The 18,448-nt window shown below is 49.0% G+C and overlaps 2 protein-coding genes across 11 annotated transcripts in view; one reads left to right on the forward strand and one right to left on the reverse strand.

The window, feature by feature from the left end:
• Positions 1-3,474, forward strand: part of Gtf2e2 (general transcription factor IIE subunit 2) — a 49,433-nt gene extending 45,959 nt beyond the window's left edge. For all 4 annotated transcript variants that reach the window (XM_052751993.1, XM_052751994.1, XM_052751996.1 and 1 more), the window contains exons 7-8: positions 1,274-1,389; positions 2,753-3,474. In XM_052751993.1, coding sequence (XP_052607953.1) covers positions 1,274-1,389; positions 2,753-2,869 — 233 coding nt within the window. In that variant the 3' untranslated portion in view covers positions 2,870-3,474. The remainder of the gene's footprint in view (positions 1-1,273; positions 1,390-2,752) is intronic.
• A 124-nt stretch (positions 3,475-3,598) lies between these two features.
• Positions 3,599-18,448, reverse strand: part of Rbpms (RNA binding protein, mRNA processing factor) — a 163,851-nt gene continuing 149,001 nt past the window's right edge. For 2 of the 7 annotated variants that reach the window (XM_052752003.1, XM_052752001.1), the window contains exon 8: positions 11,697-15,792. In XM_052752003.1, coding sequence (XP_052607963.1) covers positions 15,338-15,792 — 455 coding nt within the window. In that variant the 3' untranslated portion in view covers positions 11,697-15,337. Of the gene's footprint in view, positions 10,363-11,696; positions 15,793-18,448 lie in introns of those variants that run through there. The other 5 variants (XR_008221424.1, XM_052752000.1, XM_052752002.1 and 2 more) reach the window with 5 other exon arrangements.

Here is an 18,448-nt window from a genome sequence, read left to right on the forward strand (position 1 = left end):
TGTTTGTTGTAGAATAAAAGTTTGAGACATTTTTTATGTCTGTGCGTCACATGTGAGCAGGGCCATGGAGGCCAGAAGAAGGTATAAGGGCCCCTAGAATTTGAGTTTTAGATGGTTGTGAGCTGCCATGTGGGTGCTGGGAGTCAAATCATGGGTTCTCTGGAAGATAGCCTTAAACACTGAGCCGTGAGCTAGCTTGCAGAAGGAGTGTGTGTCAGCCTACAGGAAGGTTAATGGACTGGTGAGGGGAGAAGGGGCATGTCGGTGTAGGGGTTGGCACGGTAGTCAGGCCTGCCCTGCAGCCTCTGAGCTGCGGTGAACAGGAAGCTTAGGGACCCACCTAGGCATTCAGAAACGACCCTGTCTCAGTTCCCAGAGTAACACTGTAAGACTTGGCCATCACAGGGTGTGTGTGTGTGTGTGTGTGTGTGTGTGTGTGTGTGTGTGTGTAAAGAAAGGCTGACCGGGCTGTTAATGAGCTTGGTTATTAAAGCTGTCTTTAGGAGAATTAGAGTGCACGAATTTTCGTTTTCCACATGTCCAATACAAGAGTGAATATGGAGGCTAGACCCTGCCTTTCTCCTTTGTTTCATATGGAGTATTTCTCCACCTACCCCAGGTTTATTCTTTTCCTTTTTTCACTTAACAATGCCTGGGTTAGCAGATTTCAGAAAAAGGGAAAGAACATGTAAACAAGGCGTTGTTACAGTGCCTCACCTCCATCTAAAGCTTGGGGCCCCTCTCCCAGAATGCTTCTTTGTATCAGTGCAAAGGTGGAGTACACTGAGCTCAGAGCCTTGAGCCAGTATTTGAAGAATTTGCCCCAAAAGGAGGGAACTGATTTTAGGAGTAAAAGAGTGTTAACTGCTTCTCTTCCCTTGGAAGAGGAGGGATGCTTCAGCCACACCACCCTTCTCCTACTGCTCCTGAACAATAGAGCTGCCTTTCAGATCAGAGACCCTTCTGGTGCTTTGTCCAGCCCTGGAATATTCTTGCCTCCCGTTCCCCGCTCCCCCTTCTATTTTCTTTGTGGAGACAGTGTCTCACTATGTATCCTGTCTTCTTGGAATTTGCTACATTAGGCCAGGCTATCCTTGAACTCCCAGAGGACGGCCTCCTCTGCCTCCTGAGTGCTACAACTAAATGTATTTCTTTGGTTTTTTAGTGAAATCTCAGTTGTGCTAATTAGGCCCAGGGCAGACAATATTCAGTGTGAACTTTGATTACCATGGTTTGTAAAAATCCATGATGAAATAACTGCTGTCTTGTATAGAGTTCCAGAAACTGTGGAGGAGTGTCACTGTGGACTCAATGGATGAGGAGAAAATCGAAGAGTATCTGAAGCGACAGGGGATTTCTTCCATGCAGGAATCTGGACCAAAGAAAGTGGTATGTAACCTCTGGAAAGCAGCTAGTCCCTTCTCTGCGTCTCCTCCTGCTCTGACAAGTGAGCCTGTGATTCCCTCTACTAGGGTTTCTCTGGGCCTCATGCATTGACTTGGCCGCATAAAGCTGGTCATGTCTGATGTACTGAGGCCAGTGAACCCGCCTGTCTTGATGCCCCGGCCTGGGAGAGCTTTCTCACCATCCCCCAGCCTGTTGCAGCCTTGTGACTTTGGAGCTCCAGCCACACCCTTCCTTCAGGGCCTAGCACTTGTCATCTCTAGTTGTGCACTTCCCTGGTGTCATCCTCAAGGGGCTGGTCTGTCTGCACCTCCCCTTCCTCCGCTGCCCCTTCATGTTGATGGCCTGCTGATCCTGAATTGTCCTGTTTTAGGAACCACGAATGTTGGTCTTTATAGCCTTTTCGTTGGATTCCTGTGGATATTAAAACGAAGGCTGGGAAATCCCTCTGTACCTGTTAACCACTAATTTGCAGTCCAAGAACAGGGTGGAAAGAACTACCAGCACTCTAGACTTGGGGCACTGCCCTCTCCCCTTCCCTTGCATGCTTTGTAGCTTTTAGTTTTTCCTTTTTTTTTTTTTAAAAAAAAAAGTGGTTCTCAGCCAGGCGGCGGCGGTGGTGGCGCGCGCCTTTAATCCCAGCACTCGGGAGGCAGAGCCAGGCGGATCTCTGTGAGTTTGAGGCCATCCTGGTCTACAGAGCAAGTTCCAGGACAGTCAGGGCTACACAGAGAAACCGTGTCTGGGGGTGGGGGGGAGATAAAACACACACACACACACACACACACACACACACACACACACACACACACCCCACCCCTTAATACTTTATCATTGTTTAGAGTTTTCTAAACGTGATATTTCAGGTCTACAGAATATAGACTAGTGCAAAGCTTCATGTGCCTATGCTTTTTCTAGCTTTGTCATTCATCAGTATTTGCCATATTTACTTGAGCTCACTTTTTCAACTCTAAGTGGCAAGTACTTTTTAGACTTGTAGTGGAGACAAAGTACAGACATTCACTGCCTCTTATTTTACTGACTTCAATGCCTAGCATAGTTGTGCTGCACTTTGGTGACCTACCTGTTGTTCCAGTGGGGTTTGTGCCTTGTGGTATCAGGGCTAGTTGGAGGCTGGGTGTGTGCTGTGATGGGGGGTGTGCTGTGATGGGGGATGTGCTGTGATGGGGGGTGTGCTGTGAGGGGGGGGTGCGGCCGGACCTCCAAGCAGGAGGAGGGAAAGGGCTCCAGGCCCGGAGTCTCTGCTGCTGGTCTCTGCCTTGTTCAGTCACTCTCCACTGCTGTGTCCCCGGAGTCACTGTTGTGTCCCGGCTTCCTTTTCCTGCAGGCCTCCATTCAGAGAAGGAAAAAGCCTGCTTCACAGAAGAAGCGGCGGTTCAAGACCCACAATGAACACTTGGCTGGAGTGCTGAAGGATTACTCAGACATTACCCCTGGCAAATAGGGACCATTTCTATCCTCAGACAAGGTTACAGACACACTGTCAAGATCTTTCCTGAAGCTTGGGGTCTGAAGACTTTCTGCCTTCCCGTCTGCTCCTCGGGTCTGAGGACAGGAGCAGTTGAGTTTACAGAACAGGAGCGGATTACCAAACTCAGCTATCATCACCCAGCAGACTAGTGGGGAACGGTTCCTGTTAACTCCTGAGGTTGCTTGGTTTTATATTTTTCTAGAAAGACACATAGCATGGCATGCAGGTGTCTTTGCTATTTGTCTTGATTTCTAGATGGTTCTTGATTCCATGTTTTCTCGATTGCTTTAGAACAGGTTGGCAGATAGTGCTGACTGCAATATTTCTTTATTCCAAGAGAAAATATTTATAATAAAATCATTTGTAGGAGGATCTTTAAGAAGTTAGGAAATTCAGTTTGTCTTTCTTAATTCTTGGAAATAGCAGGGAACAGCCTCAGTCACTGATTGCTTGGGTGGGTGTTTGGGATGTCCCAAAGATTGGAGTCAGTACTGTTGGCAAGTGTGTGGATTTCATCTTTGGAACACAGGGTATGACTCTGGTTAATAAGCTAAGCAATAAAATTACACTAAACGTAACTGTTAATGTTTTCTTTAAAAAGGCTAGGTATTTAGTAGGTTGGAGTCATGGTTTGCTCCATCTTGAACAAGGATTAGGAGACGCTTCTTGCCAGGCTGAACATGAGCCTCACCACAGCCCAGCTCTGAGGGGCCTGTCCTGGCCATTCCTGCTGGAGGGTCCCTCTGTCACCTGTTCCTGGTCCAGTTCCGTGAGAGCCGTTATCAAGTGTGTGTGAACTTTTAGGGTTTCCACTTGAACTTGTAAACAGGGCATGTTCTTACCTGTCCTTTCATGACTTGCCCTGTTCCTTTGTGTTGATTATCACAGGTTTCCTCTCACCCATTGAAATGGTGTTATGGAAATATAAAAACCAAGTTTAATATTCTCAGAAAAGTGGTGACAGTACCCCAAAGCATTGGGCTTCTGATGATAATACTTCATATCCACTTCATATCATCTATATGCATTACCTTTCTTACCTCTGAGCTCCAAAATATGGTCTAAGAAGATGTCACACTGGCTCCCACATAATTAGAAAATAAGAAACTTACGTCTTGCTTTGTGTCTGAAGGTTTTTGCTGGTAAGGAGCTGTAATGCTTAAGGCATCAGTTTTTTTCCCCATAAATCTAGACCTCGCTCATCTCCCACAGATGCCTCTGTTTGCAAACCATGTTCTCCAGGCTAAGTTACGGGCCAGGTCTGCAAGGGCAAGCCTGTGTGTTTCAAAGGCCTCATCTGGCTCTAAGGAGGCAGACTCCAGACCTGCTGGACAGGTAGGTGCTCAGATACATGTCTACTGCCAGGCCTGAGCCTAGGGACTTCTAGCTAAGCCTGCTCTTGTTTGTTTCTTGGGGACTGGCCTGATAATTGCTTTTAATTTCTTGCCTCTCTTCACAGAAATGAAGACATTGAAATCTAGAAAAATAAACTATCTTGCTACTTGCTAAACTTGTAAATTCTATAATTTTGTTTCATTCACTTGCGTTGTCTTGCAAGTATTGTTCCCCTTGGCCTATAGCTTGTGTGAGTATTCTCTCTGCTGAGGTACCGGGACGGCATCCCCGGGTGATGTGTGGGGAGGAGACAGTCCTGTGGGAGACTTGAGAGCCTGGTTGTGTTCAGTGGCTCTGATAAAAAAGAACAGACTCTGGCAGCAGGTCTTCTGGGTGACTGAAGACATCCCCCAGCAATTCCAAGTGGAAGTCTGATCTCACCTCTGCTAGTGGCCGCCGGATCTGCTGCCATTTAGAAGCAAGTGGGACTGGGCACGGCTGGGAGAGTTAAAAGGCTGAGACAGTCTTCCGTGCATCTGATCTATAATTCATCACAATCACAAGAGGCTTTTAGGGGCTAGTTAAGAGAAATGTAGTTGAGCTCAGGCAAAGTATAAGAAATGAACCTCTGGCTGCTGCTGTCAGAGCCTGTAAATGTGGTCAGGTGATGGTCAGACCCAGGGGATGGAGAAACACTCAATACTTGTGGATTGGAGTACTCGGGGAAGGGCAATGTAGGAACTTCAGTCCTAGTACTTCTGGGGATCCTGCGCATGTACAGCCCTGGATTTCTCTTGTGAGCTCTTTGTTTGAGATCACTAGAGCAGAAGCATGTTCTGAGTATAGGCGCTCAAGGGACAAGTACATTTGAATTTCTGAATTTTCCGATTCTTGTAATGGCAGGTATCTGAGACAGAGAAGATGAAACTTAGCGTCCCCTTACTTTCTCCTTACTGCTTTGAAATGACTGGTTTGGGGGAAGGTTGGGGTTTTCTCAGGTTTGGCTGATTGTTGTTAGCTAGCTGAGACTAGTACTGTGGCCGGGGACCAGCAGTGACCTGCTGTTCATGGCATTGCTGTCTTTGGAGCTGCGTGTAGGATGGTTGTTTCCCAGTTGGTCTGTCCTGAGCGATCAGTAGGTGTTCACAAAAGGGAGGACCAGTGGGGACTGGGAAACCCTCTCAGACTAATTCGGAGCACCAGGCTGTGGCCCGTCATGTGAATTTGTGGAAAGACAAATTGGAATAGGGCCTGACATTGTGGCACTGCCCCTCTTCTGTTTCTAGAGTTAAAGCACATTTTCCTTGATGAGAGTTTTTCCCCCAGAAATAAATCTATGTGGCTGGTCCATGACCGTACTACCTTAAACATGTCTGACCTTGGAAGCTGAGTGTGATCTTCGTGGTTAATACTTGCATGGCAGAAGTAAGTCTCTCTTTAGTGGATTGACAGGGCCTTCTGGAAGTATGGGCTGCAGTATGGCCCAGCCACACTGGTTTGGAAGTTGGTAGGTGCATTCCTGTGACCTCATGCTTTCTAGACTGATGAAAGGGCAATGACTTTTCGCCTGGACAGAACACTGCATGCACACGGCTCTGGGTTCAAGCCCTGGACACAAAACAAAAATGTAAGTATGTCGAAAGTGATACCTGACTGTGAGCTGGTGCACGCCTTTAATCCAGCATTTGGGAGGCAGAGGCAGGCGGATCCAAGTTGGAGGTCAGCCTGGTCTACAGAGTAAGTTCCAGAATAGCCAGGGCTACACAGAAAAATCCTGTCTGAAAAAACCTCAAAACAAAAAAGTGGTAACTGAAAAAACTACAGCCTGAATTTGGTGAGGCCAGTTCTAGAAATGTCAGAAAGCAGGTGTAGTTTTGCACTTGACACTTTGCATGTTTGCCAAGTCCTCACACTGAAACCATGTGTTTAGTTTTCGGAGAAAAATGCTCCTTTGTCCAGGTAAATATTTTAATTTGAACATTATTTCAAATTGTATTTAGGCCTGTTTTATTCAAAAGACAACTTGGGTAAAATTTAAGAGTCTGGCTCTATCACACTTCTAACTGTGGGTAGAGATGGGAAAGAACCTGACTTCGTAGTTCATTAATCTTGGATTTTCTACCTTCTGCCTCAACCCTATGAATGCTGGGATCCCAGGCCTGTGCAGCTCTACCCAGCTTCTGATTTGACGTGAACAGAGAAAGGGGACTTTTCAAGTGTGTAAGCAGAACAAGAGGACCTTGTAGCCCCCTCCCCGAACCCACCCTGGATCACACCCTTGTTTCTAAGTGAGGAGTGTATATGAAGTGGGGAGTAAAAGTTTCAAGTTGTTGGTTTGTGAGAAGACTTCCCTGCTCCCCCAATAAAGCAGAAAGTTACCATGACTTAGCTCCCAAGATGCACCAGTGAAAGAACCCATGGATATCACTGGGCTACAAAGGAGGAAGCTGGGAAAGAGTTCTTCATGCATGGTGGCTTAAGACTTTTGAATCTGGCCAGAGCAGGGCAGCTGAACGAGGGTTGCTATTGGCAATGTTAATCCTGCAAGCGTGTTCTGCACTGGTGGTAGATAGAAACTTTACAGCTTGTTCAAATTTGAACACTTTAATCAAACCGCCAACTGTATATGGTTCATTTAGCACCTGTCAATAAAGGTTTCGAGCATTTTGAGGACTAGTATTTCAGAGAACACGTCACTAACTAGTCACTAACACTCTAGCTTTCCCAGAATGTTGTAAATTGTTTTGTCACAGAGAATGTCACACTGGTTTAAAAGTGAACAGGAAGAGAGCATCCATTATGTTCTTAAGCCAGGGAAGAGTGCTCTCTTCAGGAAGCAGTTGGCTGTCTCAGTGATTGTTGAGATGAATTCAGAGTGTTGGCTATGCTTTCTCATTCTTTAGCTCAGGTAATGCTTGCAGTCCTGCTTCAGCCTTTTAGGTGCTGGGATTACAGATCTGCACCGCCATGTCGGGCTAATTCTTAGGGATGCCTGGTGGAATGGGGCAATACTAGTTGCAAAGTCTCATGAAATAAGGGCAGATAGGCAAACACTGGGTTCAGTGAGTCCGAAGCTTAGAAGTGATTAACTAGAGGTGCTCTCATTTGGAAACTTAAGCTTGGCAATATTCACTTGAGTTGAAATTTAGTTGGGGGGCTGTTTAATTCTACATGCTAGATGATGTGTTCTCGGGGAGAGTCCATTTGGCTCCGTTACCGTTCTTTTGAAGCCTATATAATTGAGACCTTTTCATAAGGGAGCAAGAGTGAACGAACAAACCGGTGTGCCCTTTTCTAATACCAAGTTACTGGTTCCCAAAGACCCTGCTACATTCATATCTGCTCAGCAGAGTGACAGAAGATATTCCGGAGAAAGTTAACCGAGTGGGTGTAAACTGCTTGGTCAGCAGGAATTTATCTAGGGCTTGCACTGGACTGGGACACACACTGCAGGCAGGCAGACAGGCTTGTCCTTGCACATAGCTACTGAGCGGCTAGGCTGAAGGCAAAGCCGTCTATGATCACTGTACTCCATAGAGCAGTCTTGGGCATACTTCCATGAGCTGGAGGGTGACTGGAAGGTACACCAGTCTTCTGCAGGAATGCCAGATGGTCAGAAAGCAGTGGCTGTGGCCTGCTTTGGATGGCTAGTCTCTGGAAAACTAAGTCATGAGATGAAAGTATCGGTGACCAAGACTGAAGGTCGCCAGTGACTACTGAACAATTAGGAGGCAGGACAGGCAGGGATGCAGCTCAGCCGGTAAAGTACTTGCCTAGCAGATTTATAAAATCCTCTATAGCACTCCCGTGATCTCAGTACTGGGAAGGGGAGGCAAGAAGGATCAGAAGTTAGGGTCATCCTTGGCTACACAGCAAGTTTAATGTAAGCCTGGGATTCGTAAGACGTAGGGGGTAAAACTGATGAGTGTATAGAATACTGTTATCTTGGCTAAATCAGCAGCCACATTTTTCTAGATTTTGAGGCTTCCTTTTTTAAAAAAAAAAAAAAAAGGTTTCATTTTATGTGTTGTACGTGCACTGTGTGTGTCGCTGCCTGAAGATGATGATGTAACCCTCGATGATGTGGACCTCGAGTTACTGCTTTGAGTCACTCGATGTAGGTGCTGGGAACCTAACCCCAGTCCTCCGCAAGAGCAGCAAGCTCCCCTAACTCCTGAGCCATCACCCCCAGCAGAATCCGGTCCCCACCCCCGAGACAGGGTCTCACCGTGTAGCTCTGGCTGTCCTGGAACTCTGTAGATCAGGCTGGCTTAACTGAGCCAGGCTTAACTGAGATCTGCCTGCCTCTTGGGACTTAAGGTGCTCACCACCATGCCTGGCAGAATCTTAGTAATTTTGAGCTCAAACTTTGTAGGTGAGGGTGGATGGTAACTCATCAGAGCTGAGTTAAAGGTACTCAGGCGTGTGACGCCCTCAGTGGTGCGTGGGTGTGTTGTTATTAGCCCTGACGGCCACTCTCTGAATCTTGCCTAGTTGTGCCACTGCCTGGAAATGGGAATCTCAGCGTTATGGGGCATGGTGGGTTGATGTTGTGAGTAAGTTCCCAGACAATCGTGTAATAGCTGGAATATACTTTATTATTACTTTTTTTAAAAACGACAATAGAAAAGTACCTTTACAGTTTATAAAAGCATACTCGATGGGGAAGTGGCCTCTCTTTAAAGCAAGTAGAGGAGTCTAAAAGCCAAGTGGCACTGGGGTCACGAGCGGTCCCCACACACCACTGTGGATGTTTTAGGTCCCCAGCTGCTGCCTCCCCCTTTCCTCTAGTTTCTAGGGCAAGGCCCTTACGCCAGGCCTTGGTGTTTCTTTTTCCTTTTTCTTTTTCCAATAACCTGTAAAAACTTGACATTCTTGCTTCTAATGAAAAATAATGAAACAACACCCACCCCCACCCAATGGTATAATCATTAAAACATGTTTTCAACACAACACAAGCAGATCAGTAACAAAGATACAAAGATTGTGATTATGTCTAGCTATATCAGCAGCTGGAAATTCTGAGGTCAATATAGTATTACACATGGCTCTTGTCTGAGGAGTGGGGAGAAGCTGCCCTGTCACAGCCTCTGGAAATGTGTTGGTATACAACACAAGACTAACTGGGCTTTGAAGAGGTCTTGAAGCAAGGGAAACGGCATTCATTGTAAATGGCCATGGTTACATGACCCACCCAGTGCAGTGCAGTAGGTCGTCTCAAGATGAGCACACAGTGTTCGGAGGACGCGATGGATGGCTGCCAGCCTTTGGAACACCAGCTCAGGTAGGCCAGTGCTGTGCAGAACCCCTTGATGTGATGCCCATTGCAGCCAAGCAAGCTGGGTGGGCAGCCTGCTTCTCCTGAGGCCATGGTGGCCAAACCAAGGTCCCTCTACTCACTGGGGAAGTGAGAACAGTTTATGGAAGGTGGGTGATACATTAGGTCCCACACTCCAAGGGTGCTAGCATGAACAGTAAGAATATAATAAATACAAGTATAAAATGGCAATACCTCACTTGGCATAGTTTGTATTGTGGCAGCCAGAGCCACCATGAAACCAGATGGTACACTGTGCTCAGGAGACATGACCTAAGTAGTAGTCTTTGCCCAGATGTGAATACACTATGACAGCAGATACTCCGGGGCTTTGATTGTCTTGCCGAACTCATTTCTACACCATGTTACTAATGTGCCCTGACTCTGGGCCAGGCAGATGGAGTCCACATTCACAACACAATTGTGGAAATCTCGATGCTAGTCAGAGACATGCCTCAAACATGCAGCTCATTGTAGAAGAAAAACAAGATAAACGTCATTAAAAGCATTCAAAAATCAAGCGCAAAAGTGATCTAACCTAGTGTAAGAACTCATCCCTACATTCTTAAAATGTCTCTTAGAAAAATACTAACCGTCTTGGCTTTACTGTTGTCTTTGTTCTGAGTATGTCTCCAAACTGTACAGAAATTTCAGACCATGCATTCACAAATAACACATATTTCTTAAAATTATACAGTGTAAAAGAGTAAAACACATTTTATTATATATTTTTTGTCTTTGAGGAAAACAGATGTGTGATAGAGGCTGTGGCAAAGTCTTGAAGGGATCAAAACTGGACAAGGTGTTTTCAAACCTGAAACAGAGAGAAACCATGTTGGAGAGCAACCTTGACAGTCATGTACAGCACCTCCAGCACCTCCCCCAGCTTCTGTGAGACCAGGAGTGGCAGCAGACTCGAGGGCAGTGGACAGAGACATCAAGCTGGCGTAATCCAGCACTGGAGGCTGAGGCAGGAGGATCAGCTGGAGTTCCAGGCCAGCCTGGGCTACAGAAAGACCCTGCCTGGAGAAAACAAAGCAGGGGCCCAGCCAGATGGCTCAGTGGGTAAGCATAGTAACTGTCAGGTCTCGCGACCTGAGTCAATCCTGGGGACTTCCGTGGTGGAGAGGGAACAGATTCCTGCAAGTTCCTCTCTCTCTCCACATGCACTAAAATGATGTAAAATGAAAGCCCCTTTCCCCTCAAGTCCAAACAAATGCTTGTTTACTTTGCTTTGGCAGAATCAGAGGCTGGTCTTAGAATTTTTTTTTCTTGAGAGGAGCTTGCTTTGTAAGCGGCTACTCAAGCTCACAGCTCTCCCATCTCACAAAGCCTAGGTACTGCCCTGCCACTGAGTGCCTCCAGCCTAGGCTCTGGACTGTGCTATCCACAGCTTTGTAGTGCTGTCCAGGATACACCGTAACCCCATTTTTACTGTTATTCACTTTATAGTCTCCAACTCCCATGTATTCTTGCTGTCTTCTGGACAGGGCAGACTCGGGTTGTCCAACACAGGAAAGGTAGATGTACCAGCAGACTAGGAGTCTGCACAGAGAAAGGCTTATGTAATCATAACAATGGCCTACAAGTTTTGTTTGTTTTGTTTTTTTTCCCAGAGACAGGGTTTCTCCGTATAGTTCTGGTGCCTGTCTTGGATCTTGCTCTGTAGACCAGGCTGGCCTCGAACTCACAGAGATCCACCTGGCTCTGCCTTCCGAGTGCTGGGATTAAAGGTGTGTGCTACCGCCGCCCGGTGTATGGCTTACAAGTTTTACGGTCCTAATAGAATTACTGAGTCGCTGCGAAGCTTGGAAAGCGCCAGTGAGAACGCCAAGGGTGCACAGCTTTGCAGAGCAGGAAGTGACATGCGGGTGGGCGCACTGTGCTATGACTCTAAGGCTCCTCCCTCGCCCCCAGTTGTTACAACCTGGCACATCACCAGCTGCTTCCTGTAGAGAGCTGTAGGAATGCTGTCGCCTTCAGTGACCACTTCCTTCTCCCTGTCCTCTGGCAGCAGCATTCCCAGTCAGAGATGTTTGTCCAGCAGGGATAGACAAAACTCATCCTCCTTAGGAGATGCACTTTCTGCCTCCTCGGCCTCTTCTCACACTTAGTACCACTGGGGGGGGGGGGGGGGGGCGCGGACCATATACCCTGAGAGGCTCAAGTGAGGAGAATCTAAATGTGCCCATCTCTAGGCAGGCATGGAGGGGCATGCTTTTAATCCCAGAGGCATGGGATCTCTTGTTCAGGCCGGCCTGGGCTACATATGAGTTCCTGGCTAGTCAGGGCTCTACTGTTAGACCCAGTTTCAAGTCAGTCACCAAAAACACTTGCAAAAAGTGCCCATCTTTTCTGTTAAACCCTGATTTCTACCTGGGAGTGGGTGCAGCCCAGAGTTCCCACAAGCTAGGTATGCATCGGGTGGCATTTCCCTGGCTGGGCGGGAGGAGCGGGAATCTGGGGCAGAAGAGGACAGATGGAATCACGTTTTAGGTGACAGCAACAAATTCTTTGTGAGCCTCTGGCCTCATAGCCTGACTCATTTCCTCACATCACTGACGTGCCAGAGGAGCTTCAGCTGAAGCACACTGGTCGTCTCAGAACACTCCTGCCTTGCTCCCCACAGAGCAGATGTCAGAGGGCAATGACAACTGGTCACAGAAACACCACAACTTTCCACCATCTACATGTCCTGCCTCCTCCTGACCTTGACCACCATCCATCAGACCCAGGCTGGCCTGCAGGGGTTCCTGCCATGGAGACCCTCCAGGCGCAGCACTGGGCTCCAGGAACAGGTCTGTGTGGATCCTCCTGGCTTAGAGAGGGCCATCTTGGCAAAGCAGCCAGCTAGACAGTGACCGAGACTAACGACTTAGTGTGATGCTGGATGGACAGGATGGCGGGCTGCCGGGAACAGGCTGCCACTATGGCTGCGCCTGGTGGTGGGGGTGGGTGGGTTAGGCTCAGCTGTTGAACCTGAGTCTACAACCGCCTTTGTGCACTGTTCCACTGAGACCCGTCACCATCACTTCAGCCTTGGGCAGCTCTGTCCTCTACACAAACGTCAGCACAGCTCTGTCCGAGGACCATCTCCTACCCACCATCCCTGAGGAGCAGAAAAGGACTCCTCATACTTCTCCATTAGCTACCAATCCCTAGGTCCCTTAGTACATCCTTTGAGACTGTCTCAGGGTGTTCCCCCCTTTCCTTTTCTAGGCCCCCTCAGCATTTACAAACTGTCTTTGAAAACTTACTTTCCTAGGCCCCTCAATGTCCCTATAAAACTTCTAGGATGTTTTCTTCACCAAGACAATCCTCTAACCCAGTCGGAGCTAGCAGGGTACAGCAAAATGTCCCTTCATAGACACCTGGGCCCCTGTCCTAATTTGTAGTTGCCAGGCAGGGGACTGTACCTGGAGGCCTGGCCTGGGTTCTGCACCCCAGCTCTGAGGCACCCTTCTGTAGGAAGTGGATCCCTCGGGGTGGGGTGAATAAGCCTGATTCTGGCTTTGTGACACTCTCCTTTCCCTCCTGCACAGGATCTTTTCAAGTTGGGGAAGGAGGAGTGCTGAACCTATAGTTCCCGAGCTTTCCAGCACCCACCCTGGAGACGTAGTTCTCACATGGGAAAAGAATGTATCCACACTGCCATCTATGTCCCAGACAGAACACAAGGTCACAATGGAGCTATTTCAGTCCCTGTAAACAAGGAAGAGGTTTAGCTAGGGATGGAGTTCAAACCTTGGAATGTGTGAACAAGGACGTTTAAACAGAATCCAAAGACATCCGGGAACACAAAGCGCCACGGAGGGAGCGGGCTGGGTGACGAGGGGCAGATTCTTTTCCAAGGAGCCTTTTGGGGAAGGGGGCCCAGAGCAACGTGTAAGTGGTATCTCAAAAACCAGAACCAAACAGCTGGTGGCACGGCTCTGCGGAAGCCTGACAGACGACCTGAGCTTGAGGCCGCTCCGGAAAGTTGTCCTGGTTTCCACACGTCCTCTGCGCGTGCGCGCACAAGACAGTTTCAGAAGCGGAAACAACCCTGTCAAAGTTCCTCGTGTTGAGTGAGCTGCAGCCGCACACGCTGGAACACATGGGGACTTGAAGTATATCCAGTCCTAAAACACTGGACTGCGGCTGCCTCTGACGTGAGACCACTGGGGCACTTGGCCGACTCACAGGGGGACGATAAAGTGGAACAAGACCTGTGATTCTGCGTTGCTAAGCTACACTCTGCCTGGCCAGCTACCAGGTAGATTTTCTCTCCGAATCAACGGCTTTGGCCATCCATCTGCATATTGATTTCCCTCAAAGCTTCACTTCAGCCTTCTAACGTTTATTTTTGCCAAGTCAGGTAAGAACTATTCCTCTGCTACCCTGACTCCATTTTTATACCTGTCGGCTTAATCAAGAACTCATACAAGTGACTATTCCAAACATTTAAAGTGGTTATAGTCTTCTGCAGAGACCAGTCTCCATGTACCCTTCCTGGCCATGTGTGTGCATGGCTCCAGCCCCTCTAGGCAGAGGGACACTCGCCCCCTCAGCCCAGGCGTGCCTCTGTCGGGGGCATCTGAAACTCTAGTCCTGAGCCCCTCGCCGCCTCCTGCTCCTTTATTATTAGGCCCTTCTGGTATTGGGTATAACATCACCCACTTCTGCCACTGGGCCGGTAGACCTTGGACAGCTAATATTTTGGTTGTTTTACTGCATTTAAAAAAATACCCGGCACTGGGGAGCTCGGTGGGAGAACACTTGCCTAGCATGCACGAGGATCTGGCGTAGGACTAGAAAAAAAAAAATTAACCACACGAGTGTCTATACACTGATCTCTAAATTATCCAGAGAAGAAAGAAAAACCCCTCAGAACACAACCCATGAGGATCAAGAACATCAGGGGCACTAATGCTGAGGATCGTGATGAAAGGAAACAGATTACAAGGCCGTACGACTGATGGGTTGTATGATGGGGCATGTATGGGGCCTTCGACAGCTTGGTGCTACTCTAACGGGGGAAATACATTCTTCCGGTGGCTCCGTTTCCAGGTGCAAGGCAGGCACAAGGGAGTGGAGCACGTCAGATGTGCGTTCTTCAAAACGAGTGCTAAGAGGTGCCGTTCTCAGCACGAAGTCACTTAGGCCCCCCCAAATGCCGTAATGACCTCCTTGCTTAGTTGCCTGATCCTCTGCCCTCAGCAGCAACCTTGACGTCCTTTCTGACTCATTTTTTTTTTATAGGCCCCCCTCATAAGGAATGAAATTCGCCTCCTTATTTGGGCTGAGGCATGAAGTGACCCTGGCATTCTGTTACCCGAAGCCACGCTCGGCACGGTCACTGAGAGCTGCTGTCTGAGGTGGCAGTGAGCAGGTCATCTCTGGTAGTGTACACTGTAATTTCATTGACAGACCACCACCCAGGGCCAGGCTTGGTGGCACACGCCTTGGTGGCACTCGGAAGGCCGAGGGAGGGACACCCCAAGTTCCACATCGGCCTGAGGTAGGTAGTGAGACCCTGACTTCCAAGCCAAACTAAACCAAAAGTGACAACTTTGATTATGACAGCCACCAACTGAAAAGACAGGCCCGAGATGCCCGGGATACGGAGGAACCCCTGGAGAAGGCTGCAGCTTTAGTTCGACCATACTAACCCTGAGTTACTGTATTTGGACAGATGAGAAGGGAACACATGCACTATATCTTAGATTTCCAACAAACTGCTCAATTTCAAACGAAGGTTTAGGGAGCTGAAAGGGAGGGAAAAATCTTCATTTGCTTGTGAAATTCCCTTAAACCATGGTGCCACAGGGGAAATCCAACGTGAATGGACACAGCCTTACTTGAGAAGGCCACGGTGTGACCGCAAACTTATCACCAGGCATGATAGCATATACCTTCCCAGCATTACAGAGGCTGAGGCTAGCCTGGGCTACATAGCAAGAGAAGCACCCACCAAGAAACCAAACTACCTGTTTACTACCATCCTGGCTGACCTGAAGTGGCCCATGGCTGGGAGTCCCTGCCAGACAACTGGAGAGGGTATGCAGATACCACAGACTCATGCAGACAGAGGCCGTGGTTCCAGGAGATACTGGTGCCCATCCTGCCCACACTGGTTGCCACCTGACTTTGGCACTCACCAGCAAGCTCCAGTTTTGCAGAACAGCTGGATGACAGTCGCCACCAGTGAAGATCGCATTAATACCCACAAGACAGATTGCAGCCGCCATCACACACCCGAGACCTGGGTGGACAGAGAGATCTGTTAACTGCGCATGGCAACCTTCTCTGTGGACCTTATGCTGCCCTGGGTCAGGACGACCAGCCTGCCCTGTTGGGGCCAGGAGCTGAGCACAGCTGCCACTGCAGAATGACCTTGCAAGCAGCACAGAATGCAGACAGACAGGAAAGTGGTCTGGGGACTCGGAACAATGTGAATAGGCTATTGGGCCAGAGGCAAGGGCACTCAGAAGTCACTGAGGTAGAAGCTGCTAAAGCACAGGCCGCCTGTCCCAGTCTGTGGAGACCATGCACCTAGAATTATGGGGTGGGATTCCAAGGACCCCACTAGACCCCAAGTGCCATCCCAAAGCCGGCCAGCCAGATCATTAGATCTGAGGCTCCACACAGACTCAGGACGGCCACCAGTCCCAGGGGCTGCCTCAGACCATAACAGCTTTGGACAGCCCAAGAGCCCAGCCCTGTCACATTTGGTAACTAGGCTCTGCTGTGAGCAGGAAGTACATCTGTAACTGTCCTGTGATGCCCAAGGTGCTCAGACCCAGCCGATTCATCCTTTACTACACTGGCTGCTGCTGGCCCAGGGGTTTCTACAAACTTTCTCACGCCAGAGGAGCCCAGCTCCACGGCCATGCACAGCAGTCCCTACAGCCGTGTTTCCACGAGCTCACTGCTGTCTCTAGCTTGCAGGGCTTCCTGATGCTCTGCTGGAGACGGGAGAGGCTACATCCTGTGTGGAATCTGTTCTTCTGGAGACAGGGGTGAGCCTGTGGAACAGGCAGCCTTCTGGAATATACCTGTCTCATGAGAATAAATGGGAAAGAGCTCACTACGGAAACATTTAAAGAGGGGTGGGCATACTTCCGGTTTCCTAGTAAAAGCTGGGTTGTTTGAGGAAGGAAGAGACCTAATCTCCCCCAAGCCTTGTCACACTCCAAGTGACCAAGGGTGGCCCCCCGAGGCTGACTGGCAATAGCATCCCTCCTGAGGCGGCCAAGCTGCACTGAGTTTTGAGGATGCCTGTTGCTGCTGAAGTCACACTGGTGGCTTGCTTCCTCATGACTTCTGGGCTCATGCTAATCAGGAGGACGAACTGGCCCTATGTTCACCCGGACACGGGGGTTTACCAACAAGCTTTGCAGATCAGGGCTCACAGGAGGTAGTGGGCAAGAGCCAGGCATTTCGGAGACCAGACCATGACGTGCCCAGAGCCCCAGAGTGTGTGCATTCCCCACGTTCTGCCAAGCACAGAAGCCCTCTGCACACCCTCGTAAAATCCGAAGATGAGCGGGCACTGGTGCTGGGGCAGGGAGACAGTATCCAGTCTCCCATCTGGCTGCTCTCTTCAAGCTTCAACAGCCAGACACAGAACAGGTAACGGGGCACAGCTTTTGTGCACATGGCTATCAGGGGGCCTGGGTGTAGGGACTAGCCTGGTGGTCATGGCTGGGAGTAGATGTGTGGCCTTGCAGTTTACCGAGGCTTGGGGGACCTGGGACTGGCTGGAGGGGTGCAGTATCCGGCAGGGCAGAGGTGGGCAGCCCTGTAGTATCCATGGAAGCACACCAGACCCTAGGCTGAGAGCAGTCAGAGCTAGACCCCCCATCTCCGTGTGGAGATGACAGGCGGGCATCTCCCAGAGAAGGGCTGGCAGTGGCTTCTTCATGTGCTTCCTCGAGGCCGCTGGCCACTTCGCAAGCCCACCTACTTTTATTTAGCCATGGGAGAGGAAAATGGATTGGAGCAGTCATATTCTCCAAACATGGCACAGTGGGGTCTGCTGGGAAAGATCTGGTCTGCTGGGCCTCCTACACGAAGCATGAAGAGCTGTCAAGCCCCCACAATTCCTAGCAGACTCCATGTTCCCACTCTCCTCACCCCTAGTTGACCTATTATGTTCATTTGATTAATCCGTTGCCCTCCTCCTCCTCGGTACACTCTAGTTGTTCAATGAATATATACTTTTGTGCGATCCTGAAAAAGTAGAAATAGGAAGGGAAAGTCAGTCGCAAGAACTGCCCTGGCTTCTGAGTGTACTGCAACATGGAGCACACTGGCCTCTTCTAAAGGAGAGAGCAGAGGTGATTGCTGGAGCCACAGCAGCCATCTGGGCCTACATGAAGGCCCAGCCTTAAAGACAGGCAGACTAGGCTATTCCTCCCAAAGAAGGTGTAGGCATAAACTGCCACAAATTCCAGCCATTTTATCTCCCATTATTTCCTCTAATTTGGTGATGACACATGCTTCCAATTTCCATGCCGTGGTTAAAGGCCAAGCGAATCTCACAAGTTCTTATGAATATTATCTCACCCCACACCAATTCCCAGGCTTTTAGAAGACTTGTTTAACTATATTTGGATGTCCAACAAGGAAAGGCATCATCTGTTACTCGTAAGAAGCGACAGAAAACGTGTTCTCTTGTTCTTGGTAGAGCAGGGAAATCGATAATTTTCAAAACATTATCTTTCAAACATTATCACAGTTCTCTGTCACATGGCTGGACCACCACCAAAACTCTATAGTGATGGGGCGAAACGTGCAGACAGACTAAACATCACTCATCTACCGACTCCGTGCCAAGCAAACAGCATCGCACACTCAGCCCTCTGGCCACTTTTCCAGAGGTCTCCCTCACACCACCAGTGAGGGCACACCCACAG

This window comes from Peromyscus californicus, unplaced genomic scaffold (genome assembly GCF_007827085.1).
Source record: "Peromyscus californicus insignis strain IS unplaced genomic scaffold, ASM782708v3 Scaffold_23__1_contigs__length_62951481, whole genome shotgun sequence".
NCBI lineage: Eukaryota > Metazoa > Chordata > Mammalia > Rodentia > Cricetidae > Peromyscus > Peromyscus californicus.